The sequence below is a fragment of the Balearica regulorum genome, chromosome 3 (genome assembly GCF_011004875.1).
Source record: "Balearica regulorum gibbericeps isolate bBalReg1 chromosome 3, bBalReg1.pri, whole genome shotgun sequence".
Lineage (NCBI taxonomy): Eukaryota > Metazoa > Chordata > Aves > Gruiformes > Gruidae > Balearica > Balearica regulorum.
The window spans coordinates 62,277,001-62,291,240 of record NC_046186.1 but is presented as its reverse complement, the minus strand read 5'-3'; the positions used below and the strand labels follow the sequence as shown (position 1 = coordinate 62,291,240).

The window sequence follows — 14,240 nt, the reverse complement described above, 5'->3', positions numbered from 1 at the left end:
GAGTGTTGGTGATGCATTAGGCCTAATAATATTTCAGGCTTCTGTAATTTACTTTTCCACACTGGCCAGTTCTAAATGCCACCACTCTAAATTACATCTTTGTTGGACAGAATGGTTTCTAGGGAAAATGACTAAAACACTGACTAGTGGCACAATCTAATAATATTTCTTTCTGGAAAAAAAAAAATATATAGTTCTTGCCGTTACAAGATGTAAGCTTGGTTTTGGTATGTTTCAGCATGACTAATGTGGCAAGGCTGAGGGAATTGGGCAGAGTGAAAATTACCTTTGACATCTACGTTAGTGTTGCTGCATTAGAGCAAAGCAAGTTTTAAATAAACCTTGCTTGCTTTTCCCTACCCTATATGGATTTAAGTTTCTTCTACCTGAAAATAGATGATAAAAGTTAAATAAGCAGGAAGGAATTAATTTTACTGCTATTTTGTTTGCATGTTTATTATGCTCCATAGTTGGTTTTGTATTATGGAAGTCCTCAGCCTCCCTTTGTGGACCAGGATTCCAGCACATTAGGAGCTGTAAAAGCACATAGTAGAAAATACGATCTCTGTCTCTAAGTATTTTAGCCTAAGTATAAGGCGAAAAAACAGATAAACTCAGAAAAAAACTTAACCTCCCTCATTCCCACTAGAGGAAATAGTGACAGATTTAATGCTCACCTGTATATTACTAGGTCAGTTGCTATGAGTCCATTAGAATCCCTCAGGTGCTGTAGCAGGGAGTACTTATCTTACAGTATATGGTCCTTTCTTTTTCTTTTTCTTTTTCTTTTTCTTTTTCTTTTTCTTTTTCTTTTTCTTTTTCTTTTTCTTTTTCTTTTTCTTTTTCTTTTTCTTTTTCTTTTTCTTTTGATTAATTTTACCTGCTGAAAAGTTGCTGCTAAAGTCAGCAGCAGATGCTGTCCAAAGATGGTAATGTGCTTTTGGTTGCCTTAGGCAGGTGCCAGTCACTCCGTAGATGCAACTTGTCTCATCTCAGTATTTGGGTGGTAAAACCTACTGAGATAAAATAGATTGAGCAATGTTATATTGCAGAAATCTTACTAATCATGGCTGTTACTGTGATACGGTAGCTAACATTGTGACTGGCTGCAATTCTTTTTGCTGAAGTGTTTCAGCAGTTCGTCATTTTTGCCTGTGTTTTCACCCTGCTTGAAGGATTTGGCAGTAGTTTACAAAGGAAGTCACATTTAGGAGCTGTTTGGGAGAAGCTTTGTTTTTCTGTGACCTTTATATATATAAAAAAATAATCACATACAAGAAAGCCCCATGACTTGTCTCTGGATATTTAAAGGCATAAAATCCTAATTCAGATCAGATTTAAATTTTCAAACATTTTTATGGAACACAGCATGTACATTTTGCTTTCTGAAAGTTAAAGATCCGTGTAAACATTTCTAGGTCCTGATGCTAAAACATTACTTAAACAGTAAAATTATTGCTTAAGCATTCTTATCCGAATGTATATGAGCTAGATTTATAGGAGGTAGAAAACTCTTAGAATATCTAAATGAGAAAATACAAAATAGATTAGGTACTTATTAATTGTCGCCAATTGGAACCTGCAAGATACTTAGGTGACTGCTGCTGAGATCTAACATGTGCTGCGCTTGTCACGTCACATTGTTTTGTCCTGACAGAGCTTTCAGGAATTGCACTGGGGAGCTGCTCGGTTGTGGAGGTCCCACTTTCTTGTCTCTGCATTTGGCAGTGATCTGACTGGAAGTCGCCAAGGAAAAAGTGGATTTTTTCCACGCCTGACAAACACCTTTCAAGAAAACATGATACTAAGGTTCATTTTTTGCTTGGGTATGGACTGACAGTGTGATCCAGGAACCAGTTAATGCAGAAATTAGGAAAAATACATAGCAATCCTTTGAATTCTTTAAACTTCATGTATGTTCAGAGAGGTCTTGCTTCAGTGGGTGTTGATGAAGTGTTCTGATTCTTTATTTCATTCATACCGGTAGACTCAGTTCTTCAGACTTTCTTCAGTAGCTTGACAAGCCAAGTTGCCACTCGGTATACTCCCATTCAGAGACAGAGATGTTGAGTGAAAGATAAAAGGTACAATCAAAAGCTCACACCTGACTGAAACTTTTAGAGGAACTGAAGACTACCACAGATGCGGCTCGGTTCCAGTTTGAATGCGAAGTGTACTTCCCTCAACTGCAACTGATTATTAACTTTCCCATCTTAAAAGTTATGCAGGCAGAAATACCAACATAAGTCATGACAGAGTACTTAAATGCTGTGGAAATGAAAAAGGGGTAATTTCTATGGAAATTCGGAGTCTCAATGAATGCTCCTATCACCTTGATATGGAAGGAAATGCTTGGTGCATGTGTCTGTTTTGTTTCCTGGTGGTTGAAACCCTGACCTTGTCAAAGCCATTAGCAAAACTCCCGTTGACTTCCCAAGGGCTCAGCTATCTGTGTTTTCAGAGGAGTTTGAGTAACTCAGCGCTAACAAGCGAAAGATGTGTGAGTGGAAGTAGCGTGTTCGTTCGGTTCAGATGCCTGTGTTGCTCTGAGAACTAGAATGAGGAAGAAGTTCACATTTTCTGTTGAAAAAAATAATAAACAGATACAAAATTTTCCTTCTCTTAGAGCTGTTCAGTTTGCTTTTTCTTGACTTTTGGGGAGTTTGTGGTGAAGATTGGGAAGTAATGAGAGCTGATGGCTGACCCCTCACCTCTCTTTCTGTAGCTTTCAGTAGCTTATCCTGTTTCCAACCTGTGTTATTAACATGCTCAGAAATAACAGTGCTGGTGGGAGAATTTGTATGGAGTAAAACAGCTGTCAATTTAAACTATATCCTGTGGACTTTGCAATCTATCATCTGAACATCCTCTCATTATGTGTTGTGTTTCGTTGCCCAACTATGTAGCTAGAAAGTTGCAAAGCTCAAAGTCTTCTGTATTGTACAATCTGTACATTTGTCAGTGCAGTGTGGTGTAACTTATTTAAAGATACTTACAGTTAGCTGTAGAAATTTTCAAGATAAAAAAAAAAACCTCAGTCACTGCTTTGTCCAGGCTTGGATGAAATATTCTGTGTATGTGTCTTGATTGTAATGCTGTTGCTGAGAACAGTGTTACAGGCAGCTGTCTGGTGAATATAAATATGAAGGGAGAACAAAGAATTGTGAGAGACTGTACAGTTAGTTCTGTAGCCTTTCTACATGAGGTAGTTTGGTCTCTTGATCTCTCTTCTCCCAAGCAGCTGCATTTTAGTGTTTAACTTTTAACATTAAATATAATGTTTAACTAAAAAGTATTTTTAGCCAGTGCTAGCATTGTAGTTAGCTTGCTACTAACGTATCTAGAAATAGTCATAACTTTTAAAAGAAACAAACAATGTTAACAGTTCTGAGAAATCTTCTGTGTCAGACTAACAACTTTTAGGTAGTTTTTTGGATTTTATACTTACAATTGTATTTTCCAATAAATTGATAGAACTTCCTTATTTAGTACACCAAGGCATAGAGTCATTTATTCGCTATAAAGTTTGTATGGGTTTGGTCTTACAATACAAATTCAATGTGATATTGCCTAGAGTTTCCAAAAAGATCAAGAATTGGACCAAATAAGCGGGATATAGGCCGGCTGGCTGACTGACTCCAGACTTTAGTCTGTGACCCAAAATATCTTGAATCTGCATGTGGTACAGACAAAGACAGGAAACAATACTGCAGAGAACTAGCATGACTCATGGGCAGTTGTGCAGCAAATACGTAGAAGAGTGCAAATACACTCCCTGTCTCCTCATCTGCAATCAGGTAGTTCATGACTAGGGCCTGAAGACTCCAAGCAGGATTTGGTACCCTGGTGCAGCAGCCATTTCAAAATCTTGCAGGGCTTGTCTTCACAGTGGCAGCAGCTTGTTCATCCAGCATAGGTAATGTAACCTGCAGGGCAGCAGGGATGAGCCTGACCTCTCTAGTTATATTCCTGGTGAAGTTCTGGTGGGATGTGTCTGACTGCTAACATGTCTTGGCAGCTCCACTAGAGATCATTTCGTATCACAGAGATATGAAAACAGTCATGTTTTAAAACAACCAGGGTGTTGCTGTGCTGTATTAATACAGGCATTTCCGAAGGTGAAAGAAAATATTTGGCAACAAGGAGGGTTAATTGTTTGTTTTTTGAAAAAAGTTCGTAAGGACTTGAGTTTACAAACTGTACACAGCTGGTATCACACTTGACAAATCAGTTGGCCTTTTAATTTCCTTCTTTTCCATTTAAACATTGAAATGTGCTTTCTCTCTTTCCCTGAAACTGAGTTTTAGCAGTGTCTGTTAACCAGAAGCTCACAGGCGAGGAGAAGAGGACGTTGCTTGGGAGACACATAGTTTGGGTTGAACAGTAGAAGTGCGGGGAGCTGGTGAAGTTAAAATGTTGAAGCCATGAAGGTGATGTGCAGGGGAATGGAAAGGATCAAGTTAAGACAAGCACAGCCTGGGTGAAATTGTGGGATTGTGTTGGATGCATGTATGCTTGATTAGTCTGTATTCTTATGGCCAAACAGATAAATTGACTGTTTTGATTTGCACGTGTAGCCTAAGCTATGTCTTGTTAATTTGGATTTAGAGTATCTTTGAGCTTGTGCTGAAATTTGGTCTATATGGGTGAAAAGCAGGCTGAGACATCTCTAGGATTGTGTATGTGTGCTTTTAGGGCAAATGTATTTGTGAGTATTTGGGTTGTCAGATTTTGACCTTTTTAGATAAGATATGGTAGTTCTGGGTGCAAAAAAACACCACTAAAAATGTATTTGTATACCCAAGTTGTTGAAAAATGAGTTCATATTGAGAAACACAGCAGTTGAAACAGGATAGTGGCAATTTATAGAATTCATATGAAACTGGATTACAACTAGAACTGAAATTGAGGCAAATGATTGGTGTTTAGAGGGAATGACGTGCCTCCTTCATTCTGATATCTTATGTGATACCTGCTGGGTTCTTTTCCAGTGGCTTATATATGCTAGGTTGTATTGGTGGGATGGGTGATAACCATCTAATTGGTTTGGGACATAATTTATCAGCGGATTTGTCGTTGACTGGTTAAACATACAGCTTTTTTCTGGAATGGCAACAAGTGAAAATGCATACTTTTTCTTTGCTTGCAGTGAGGAAAATACAGAAGAGTTTTGACAAAGGATGTAATTTCTGTGATGTAGCTGCTGTTGAGTAATTGCAGATCTTAAGCTCTGTGTATTACTAAGGATCTTAATAGTAAGAGTTATTGTAGAAAATTCAAAAAGGATGTCATATACTTATTTAATACTTTTTTTAGGAAAGTGTTCCCTTAAATTCCATCTTTGAAGTACTGTTTTTGGAAAGGGAAAACATTAGTATATGGAGTTCTCTTTAATCTTTTCTTGTGTATTCTTCTGTAAGATGATGAAGACCTTTGTAAACCAACGACCAAGACATAACTCTGTTTTCTGGGGACGGGTTTAGGTGTCTTTAATAGGTGAAGACTCTCTGACTAGTTTACATCGTGGATGATCTTGAAAGCAAATCTACTCAGCCATGTCGTATGGTGCGGGTTTTGGGGATCCCAATCAACTAGCCCAACGCATAACTTCTAACATCCAGAAGATCACACAATGCTGTAAGTTGCATTTATGCATGTTTTATATAAAACTAATAATGGTGGTGCCCCCCATTCAAGGTATTTTTCTCACATTCGTTCATGGGAATTCACTCTTTGACTTTACCTGCTCATTTCACAGGTTTGTGGCACCCCACACAGCAGATCCGGTCCTTCGTATGTATGGTTAAGTGTGATCTATCTTGGGGAAGTATAGTATCACTCTGTATTCACCAAATGAATAAATAATTAGTAAGATGGCTGCTGGTAATAAGCCAGTTTTCTTCTGGTTAGTTATGTGGCACCTTAAGATGGTGGGTTGAGATGTTTGCTGAGCAAGGATTGCATCAAATATTTGCTGGAGCTTGAATTGTTTAGTGGAGACAGAAACTGTGGCCTTGCAGCTTGCCCTTGGAAGTACGTATTAGATATGTAAATAAGATTGTGCAAGTGTGCATAGATTTGTGCCACCTAATTTTTTTAGCTGCCTAACTGGGGTGTTCAAGTTAGAGGTAAGTTAGGCTGCTGGCATTTTCAGTCCTTTTCCCTTTCCCTCCATTTTCCATTATGTTTTTAGTGTGTGTGTGTGTGTGTGTAAAGCAAATACAACTTCATCTCACGAATTATGCAAAGTATACTGTCAATCAGAAAGGAGCTAGCCATGAACAGCATATAGCTAGGTTTTGGCATGCATGTTTTTAATGCTGTGCAGGGTATAGTTTACATGCAGAAATGGGTATTTTATTATTAAAACTTCAAATGAATTCTGATTAGTTAAGTATGTTGGGTTTTATTAAAACTTTGATCCTTGTTTTGCAAGACAAGTTTTAGGAGTTGGTATTTGTAGCACAGATTAATGGCACAGATTGGGCTTTTGCCTATTTTTCTTCAGCTGCATTTTGTATTTTCTTCCAGAAAGAATTTCTTTAAGTCTCAACAGACAGGAAGAAAAATTGCAATTTTGCTTCACTGAAAAGTTTCTGTACATCAGGGTTGTACCTCCTCAACCTAAAATTAACAAACTGGATCTCTAAAAGCTGTTATGCTTTATTTCCTAAAATTTGCTCAGTTAATTCACTCAGTCTCATGGCTTCTAATTTGGTCTTCCAGAGATACCTGCCAACCTGTGACAGACACCGAGGCTCCAAGATGTAAAAAAGAAGTCTCGGTTGTCAGGTGAAAATGTAAAGTGAAATCAGTGATTGAAACTGGAGCGTTGTGAAGACAGTCGCTGAACATAATTAGCCATCTTGTGCTGGACTCAGCGAGTCCTTAGTCTCATCCTGCCTTATCCATCTCCTCTCTTGCTACTGCTGTCTCTTCCCTCTCCCCGTGACAAACAAGGCATACTAAAAGCAAGCTGCCCAGGCTTAGATAGAAGGAGACATGTCACAGGGGTGGCAATCCTGCTCTCCTCTCCTTTTTGAAATTTAGATGGCTAAAGTCTGAGCAATAGATAGGTGCCTTCTTCCATACCAAGACCCAAGTCCAAATCTCTTTTAGCCCTACTGCTGCATGGCTTCAAAAACAGGAGCTTTGCCTTCAAAAGCTCCAGCCAAGCACTTTTCTAGGACTGGTAGGTACTCAGATGGATTCCATCCCTCTCTCTTCTGTAGATCTGACTGAACTGTAACCACCGAGTTATTCTTGCAATCCAATCTTCTTTGGCAGATTCTATGAGGATCTGGATCCTATGGGCATGCTGAACATGTTTCCTGGATTGAGCTCTTTAAAGGCTTATGTACACTTTTCTAGCTATCTTGTTCCCATGTGTAGTACCTCTCCAGCTTTCTGTTGGAAGGTGTGAGCCGCAGGAAGTTCCAGGTCAAATGGGGAGAAACCTGCAAGCTTAGGGACCTGTAGAGCCAGTCATCTGCTGAGCAGGTGTGTCTTAGACTGCAATTTATGATCTTGGTTAGGGAGGGAGGAAGGGGGAGAGAAACAGGAATCTTGACCCTAAATCCATGTTTTTCCTTCTAAGCAGTTGACTTGATTTTGCACTTCTGTCCAGAAATACTTGTTATTTGTGAGATGTGACAACACATTTGAAATCTTCTTGGTTAACCTGGACTTGTGTAGATATTCTGGTTTTCAGAGTGAGATTAATAGACTAAGAGAGCTTTATTTCATATTACCAAACCATTTCAGGAGGTCCCTCAAAACTAATTCACACTTCTGCTAACATACAAGCAAACTGTGAATACTACTACAGAGATATAGATTAGTTGAAAGGAAACTGGCTCTTCCAGCTAGAAGCTGGCCCTTTAACTTGCAGGAGAAATACAGAACTTCCTGAATTAGACAACGCTGTGCTGCCGAGATTTCATAATACACCACAGGTTTATAGGAAGTAGCGTTTGTCGGAACAACAATCCTTACTGTAACATTTCTTCAAGGTTGAATTATTACACACAACCCCTCCAAATAATAAATTTGATGTGTTTCGTGATCAACTGTTTTTAATGCCATACATATACAAGATGGAATACGTATATTAAATATGTCACATTTCATAATGCATCCACATGATGCTGCTGTTGTATTAATACTTGTGATCCTTACCTCCCTTCTTTCCTAGTTCATGTAGCCTACAGTTACTGATTGACAAGCAAAGCTCATTTCTATACTGGTTTGGCACACCAATAATTAAATCAGTTGCAAGACAGTATTCTTTTTGGTTTGGGTTGTTCTGTGGTAATGGAGAGGACCTACACTTGTATCAGGTAACAGCTGGGTTAGCTTAGCACCCTTTTAGCTTTAAAGAATGGATTTTATTGATCTGTTGATCCAATAATTTGATTGATTGTTATGTTGAAGATGTGTTGAGAGTTGTAAATTGCTTCTGCCTTGCCTGAACCACTGGTGAACTACTACAGTAAATGCTACCTGTAGTGGACTGTTTGAGTTTCTTTGGAGGAGAGGGTGTTGGTGGCTCATTTTTAGGACCTTGAAGATGTAATTGAGCTAGCTAATGGGAAGCAGCATACACTGCTGTCTGCACTCTGAGCTCTCTTGGAAACCAAAGCCAGGAGGGCACCTATATGTGTTTGGGATCCCATATATCTCACAGAGCGTTCAGTGAAAAGAAGGTTGTTTCAGCTGTTCTTCAAACAAGGATCTGTGCTCTGGTTTGCATTTCCAGCATTTCTGTGGAAATAAGTGATTATAACATCACTTAGCAACATCTAGGGAATGGAGTCTACTTTCCTCAGCCTGAAACTCATGTTTTATCAGCAACATCTCCAAGCAGAGATTTAGGGAACTAGTCTGCGGAAGGTTTCTCCGTGCCTTTATTAAAAATGTTCCACTGAGCAGCTGGAATTGCAAAACTTAAGGCTCTTGACTTCCAATGTAGAGTGGCAGGCCTCAGGCAGAAGAGGGATAGTTAGGCTCTCAGACCTACTCCTAGTGTTTTTAGAGACTCCATGTGACTCTTTTTGAGCAGTGCTATAAAACCTGGGGAGCCTGAATCATATGTGCTTGAATGAGCTGCAGTGTTGTGTACCGAACCTTGGTGAGGCAGCAATGCTTGCAAGCCATGTCTCGCTGGCTGGTTTCGAGTCTGTGTTAACAGTGATGACAAGCAGATCTGCAAACATCTAAGGAAACTTCAGATTTAAATCGCAAAAGCGGAGAAGTGTATAATGAGCTTTGGCACCTCTTAAGCTTAGGCAGCTGCTAAATTTCTGTGTTACTAGGACACAACTTATGATTAAGGTTTGAAAGTCTATCTGTCTGGAATCTAGTCCCAAGTAACTGTAATTCTCATTCCAGGCCTATCTTATATCTGATCATAAAATCTAGATGACACACATTGTGTTGGACTTTTGAAATACGAATTTAAAGGTGCTTGAGGTTTGTCCCTAACTTTCTAAATATGGAGAACAGAATATAAGGGATGATGCAGGGTGTAGAGCTCCAACCTGTCTGGGCTTTGCAGATGGAGAACTTATTACCAAGGTGTTTTAATCAGTGTTTACTGAAGGAGCAGTCGCTCCAGAACTGGGTTTCATAGGTTACACTCTCACTTATATGGCAGCTTACTGGCAGCTGCTATTAACTTGAGAGAAATCTCAATGTCTTCCTTCAATATTTCCTTGAAGTATTTTCCTGTTGGTCACTCATTTACAGTAACTGGATAGACAAGGAATGAGTGCGATACACAGAAACAAGATGAGCTAGCAAAAAATTCTTCTTTGTGACAAAAGAAGTCCTGCCTGCTTACAAATCTGTATTTCTATCAGGCAGGTTAATTTCATAGAATCATGGAATGGTTTGGGTTAGAAGGGACCTTAAAGACCATCTAGTTTCAACCCTCCTGCCTTGAGCAGGGACACCCTCCACTAGACCAGGTTCCCCAAAGCACCATCCAACCTGGCCTTGAACACATCCACAGCTTCTCTGGGCAACCTGTTCCAGTGACAGACCACTCTCACAGTGAAGAATTTCTTCCTCATATCTAATTTAAATGTCCCCTCCTTCAGCTTAAAGCCATTACCCCTTGTCCTATCACTACATGCCCTTGTAAACAGTCCTTCTCCAGCTTTCTTGTAGGTCCCCTTCAGGTACTGGAAGGCTGCTATAAGGTCTCCCCGGAGCCTTCTCTTCTCCAGGCTGAACAACCCCAACTCTCTCAGCCTGTCTTCACAGGAGAGGTGCTCCAGCCCTCTGATCATCTTCATGGCCCTCCTCTGGATTCACTCCAACAGCTCCATGTCCTTATTTTGGGGCCCCAGAGCTGAACATATTACTCATACGCATTTATCATACTAGGGACATACCTAGTAGGATGAGACCATTGAGTCCATATTTTGATTTTCTTTTTTTTTTCCTCCTCTTCTTGAAGAGCATGTAGCAAATTGTACAAGAGGAAATCTGTTCTTTGAACAAATGGAAAGATGAAAGTAGAATAAGTAAAACAAACAAAAAGTCTAATTTAAAAGTTTTAAAATATGTTAATTTCAGACTTCTTACACCTGTGAAGATGAGGGGGAGCAGTTCTTTGAAATCTGACAGTTTCCTTATTTTAAAGAATTGATTCTCTGGGTGTAGCAAAAAGAGGGAAAACATTTTGTTTAAAAACTGTTCCCAAGAGGGAGCGAAATGGGAGTTGCATTCATCTACAGGGACAACTACAGTTGTAAGAGTAGGAAAAATATGGTTAGAGGAATTAGAGGCCTTTTCTGCTTAGTTGGAAAGATTTGACTCATGTCTCTGACAGGAACTGTGCAAGAAGAAGTAACCAGACATGGTTTTTCCTCCCCCACATACTTCTTCTCAAGTCTCACTCCTGTGTGTGGGTCATTGAGGAAGCAGACTTGTTATGCTTTTGTTTTGCTTTGCTCCTAATATTTTCTTTGTAGCTACCAAATATGTCACTCAGTGCAATCCCCGAAGAAAAGCAATAACGACACAGGCTAGATAGATAATTCTCATGTCTCTGCTGGCATCTTAGGTTGGACTTTGGGAGCTGTTGGTTTAGAAGCATTTTAGAATGCTGTCATTTACATGGGAACACAGAACAAAGCCTGACATTGATAAAGTACACACAGTCTTTGAGTTTTGGGGAATTTCTTGCTTGCCAACTGTAATCAGTTACAGAACCTACACTCACTGAAGTGAGGCATTTATATTCCCTCCCTATCTCTCCCTTCCCAACTCCTCCAGTCTATAAAGGTCATGGCAGGATTTTGTGCAGTGGTAGTAGCAGAGTCAGTAAGAATGGCATAATCTACCCTTGCTCAGTATTGGCAAGGTCAGTGATAAAGTATTTTACTTGTTCATGCACACTGAAAATCAGCCCAGCTGGAGAAATACATGCTCTGCATACAGCAAGATAATAAAAATAAAATAAAATAAAATTCAGTAGCCACAATCCATGTATGGCTAGAGGGAGTCTGCCTGGCTTTGAGAGATTCTTTCTCATAAGGACTCTTGCTTTCTGCTGACTTACTTTTCTGTTCATTAAGATAGCACAAACATCAATTCATATAGAGCACATTTGCAGAAGGTCAACTTCAGCCAGCAGAGATCCCTCTGTCATGTGATACCTCTCCTGTGATAGCAAATTTGACCAATTTGTGTTGCATCCCAAGTTTTCTGTAAGCCAGTATTTTCACTGAATGTTGTTAAAATGGGAGTTGAGTTACAGCAATCATATGACTTTCCCTTTCACTTTATGTAACTGTAGAAAAGCATAAAGGTCAACAAAGCTGATCAGAGGGCTGGAGCACCTCTCCTGTGAGGACAGGCTGAGAGAGTTGGGATTGTTCAGCCTGGAGAAAAGAAGGCTCTGGGGAGATCTAATTGTGGCTTTCCAGTACCTGAAGGGGCCTACAGGAAAGCTGGTGAGGGACTGTTTATCAGGGAGTATAGTGACAGGACAAGGGGTAACGGGTTTAAGCTGAAGGAGGGTCGATTTAGATTAGATGTTAGAAAGAAATTCTTTACTGTTGGGGTGGTGAGGCACTGGAACAGGTTGCCCACAGAGGTTGTGGCTGCCCCATCCCTAGAAGTGTTTAAGACCAGGTTGGATGGGGCTTTGGGCAACGTGGTCTAGTGGAGGGTGTCCCTGCCCATGGCAGGGGGGTTGGAACTAGATCTTTGAGGTCCCTTCCAACCCAAACCATTCTATGATTCTATAAACACACATCAAACCCTGAAGAGTATTAGAGTTCTGATATATGCCTTTTTTTTGTGGTTTAAACTCGGTAGGTAGCTAAAAAGTTTATCTAAAACAGGCTGAAACATTAATGAAAAAATACATCTGCCACTATATTTGTAACACCAACAGATCTGCATGATTATTCTTTGGCTACGGAAGGATACAGATGGGCAAGTGAAAAATAAATGAAATCACTGAGGTGTTGAAATCAGAGCCTGTATGAAAACAGAATTCTGTTTTGTCTATATTTAAAGTGCGGTTTTGTGCAGGTGTGTTTTTAAAGCAAATAGGCTTAAAGTAGAGCTTGTTGAGACTTTTCATGATGATATTGTCAGAAATTTCCAATTAGCTGCAGTTAACCAGAATTCAACTTTGTAGGAACATGCCAGTTGGAACAAATCTCTTTTTTTATTATTGTTGCCGTTATCGGGAAGGTGTCTTCTATTTAGGATGAACGTTCAATAAAACCTGGAAAAGGATGGTTATTTAGTGGGTTTAAGCATCTATTATGGTCCAACACATTCCATTTTGTGGGCTTTTTCAAGGCTGAGGAATCAAGCTTGAATCTGCTATATCTAAGTTATAACCTGAATATGGAGGATAATAGGAGGAGGACTTCAGATAGTTTGGGTGTTTCTAAATGCCTATCTTTCTGCAACGAGGTGAAGTCATGAAGCCAACAGTTCTTTTAGAAATAAGCTATTTCTGAAAACTTAAAGCATTAATTATTTGCATGCTGTTCCTAAAGACTTTCGTCTATGTAAAGCAGCATATATATTTAGGGTAGTATGCCTCACAGGTTTGTGTATGAATTTGGAGAGTTTTGTTAATAGTTTTCTGTGTTTTCTCTTGTTCGTTAACAGTATTTTGGTTCTATGGAAAATGACATATGAAACAGTGTCTTATGTGGATGACTTTGCACAAGAGGGACAGGGATTTATTTATGCTAGCAGCAGAACAGAGTGAGAAATGGGTTTTCCATGTACACCCCAGAGTGCTATTTGTGTTAGTATGTGCAGAAAAGGCAGAATTTTTCCTTGTCCTACATTGTTCTGCATTACCTTAGTTATCTAGTCTGAGTGAGGTGGGGACAAAAGAGCTCTTTAAATTAAACCACCTTAGTTTGGAAGTAATTTAAATAGCAGTTGTAAAGACACTGTGCAATTCGCAAATGTTGCAAGGTAACCAGTGAAGAGATCCACAATTTTGTCTGCAACTGTTGCTTTTGCTGATGGAGCAAATATAAATGGACTCACCTAGACAAGGTAACTTTTTCAAAACAGTCTGCATTTGCAGCAGAGAGGGGAAGGGATGTGACCAGGGTGCTCATGCTCCTTCCTATCTCTAGAGTTAAATTTCAGAGTCTTTCTAAGGTACTTAAAATACCTATTCCAGTTCAATTTGGTTGGATTTTCCTACTTATGGGCAGAAAAAGAGGAGAGCTGCATGGGAGTTTGATTATCTGGAGAGCCCTTGGACCAAATCTACTACAGAGCTGCTGTGCTGGAGGCTGCACTCCCGTTAGGACTGGGAATAAACCCAGGATGACTGCGAGCGACCCCCGGAGTGACAGCTACGTGCTTGTGTCGACCAGTCTGTGATATGTTGAATGTCTTTGCTTCCATGTTAGCTCCTGAGTTAGCTTCCTGTGCTAATGACCTGACCTCTTAAAAAAACCCCAAGTTTTCTTCATGTAGGTGACTTGGGTTCATGGTGTTTGTGCAGCTACTGTTTACTGCAGAATCGTGCATCATTTTCATAGCTTAATAAGCTACTGGTATTCTTTAGAGAGCTGTTCAAATTTTGGGGTTTCAGGGAGTTACCAGGGACGTTTTAGGATATGAATATAACGTGATTATAACTTGATTTAATGACTTCCCCTTGGCTGATCTGTAATAATTGATCACATGATCAGTTATTGTGCACTTAAACAAAGTGTATTTACTGTGCTGTACGCCCA

At 39.6% G+C, this 14,240-nt stretch overlaps 1 protein-coding gene across 4 annotated transcripts in view; it reads left to right on the top strand.

The window, feature by feature from the left end:
* The window catches only part of STX7 (syntaxin 7), a 35,053-nt gene that overhangs the window by 1,792 nt on the left and 19,021 nt on the right, over positions 1-14,240 (top strand). For 3 of the 4 annotated variants that reach the window (XM_075748112.1, XM_075748110.1, XM_075748111.1), the window contains exon 2: positions 5,484-5,637. In XM_075748112.1, the coding sequence (XP_075604227.1) occupies positions 5,556-5,637 (82 nt within the window). In that variant the 5' untranslated portion in view covers positions 5,484-5,555. Of the gene's footprint in view, positions 1-3,775; positions 3,917-5,483; positions 5,638-14,240 lie in introns of those variants that run through there. The other variant, XM_075748113.1, reaches the window with a different exon arrangement.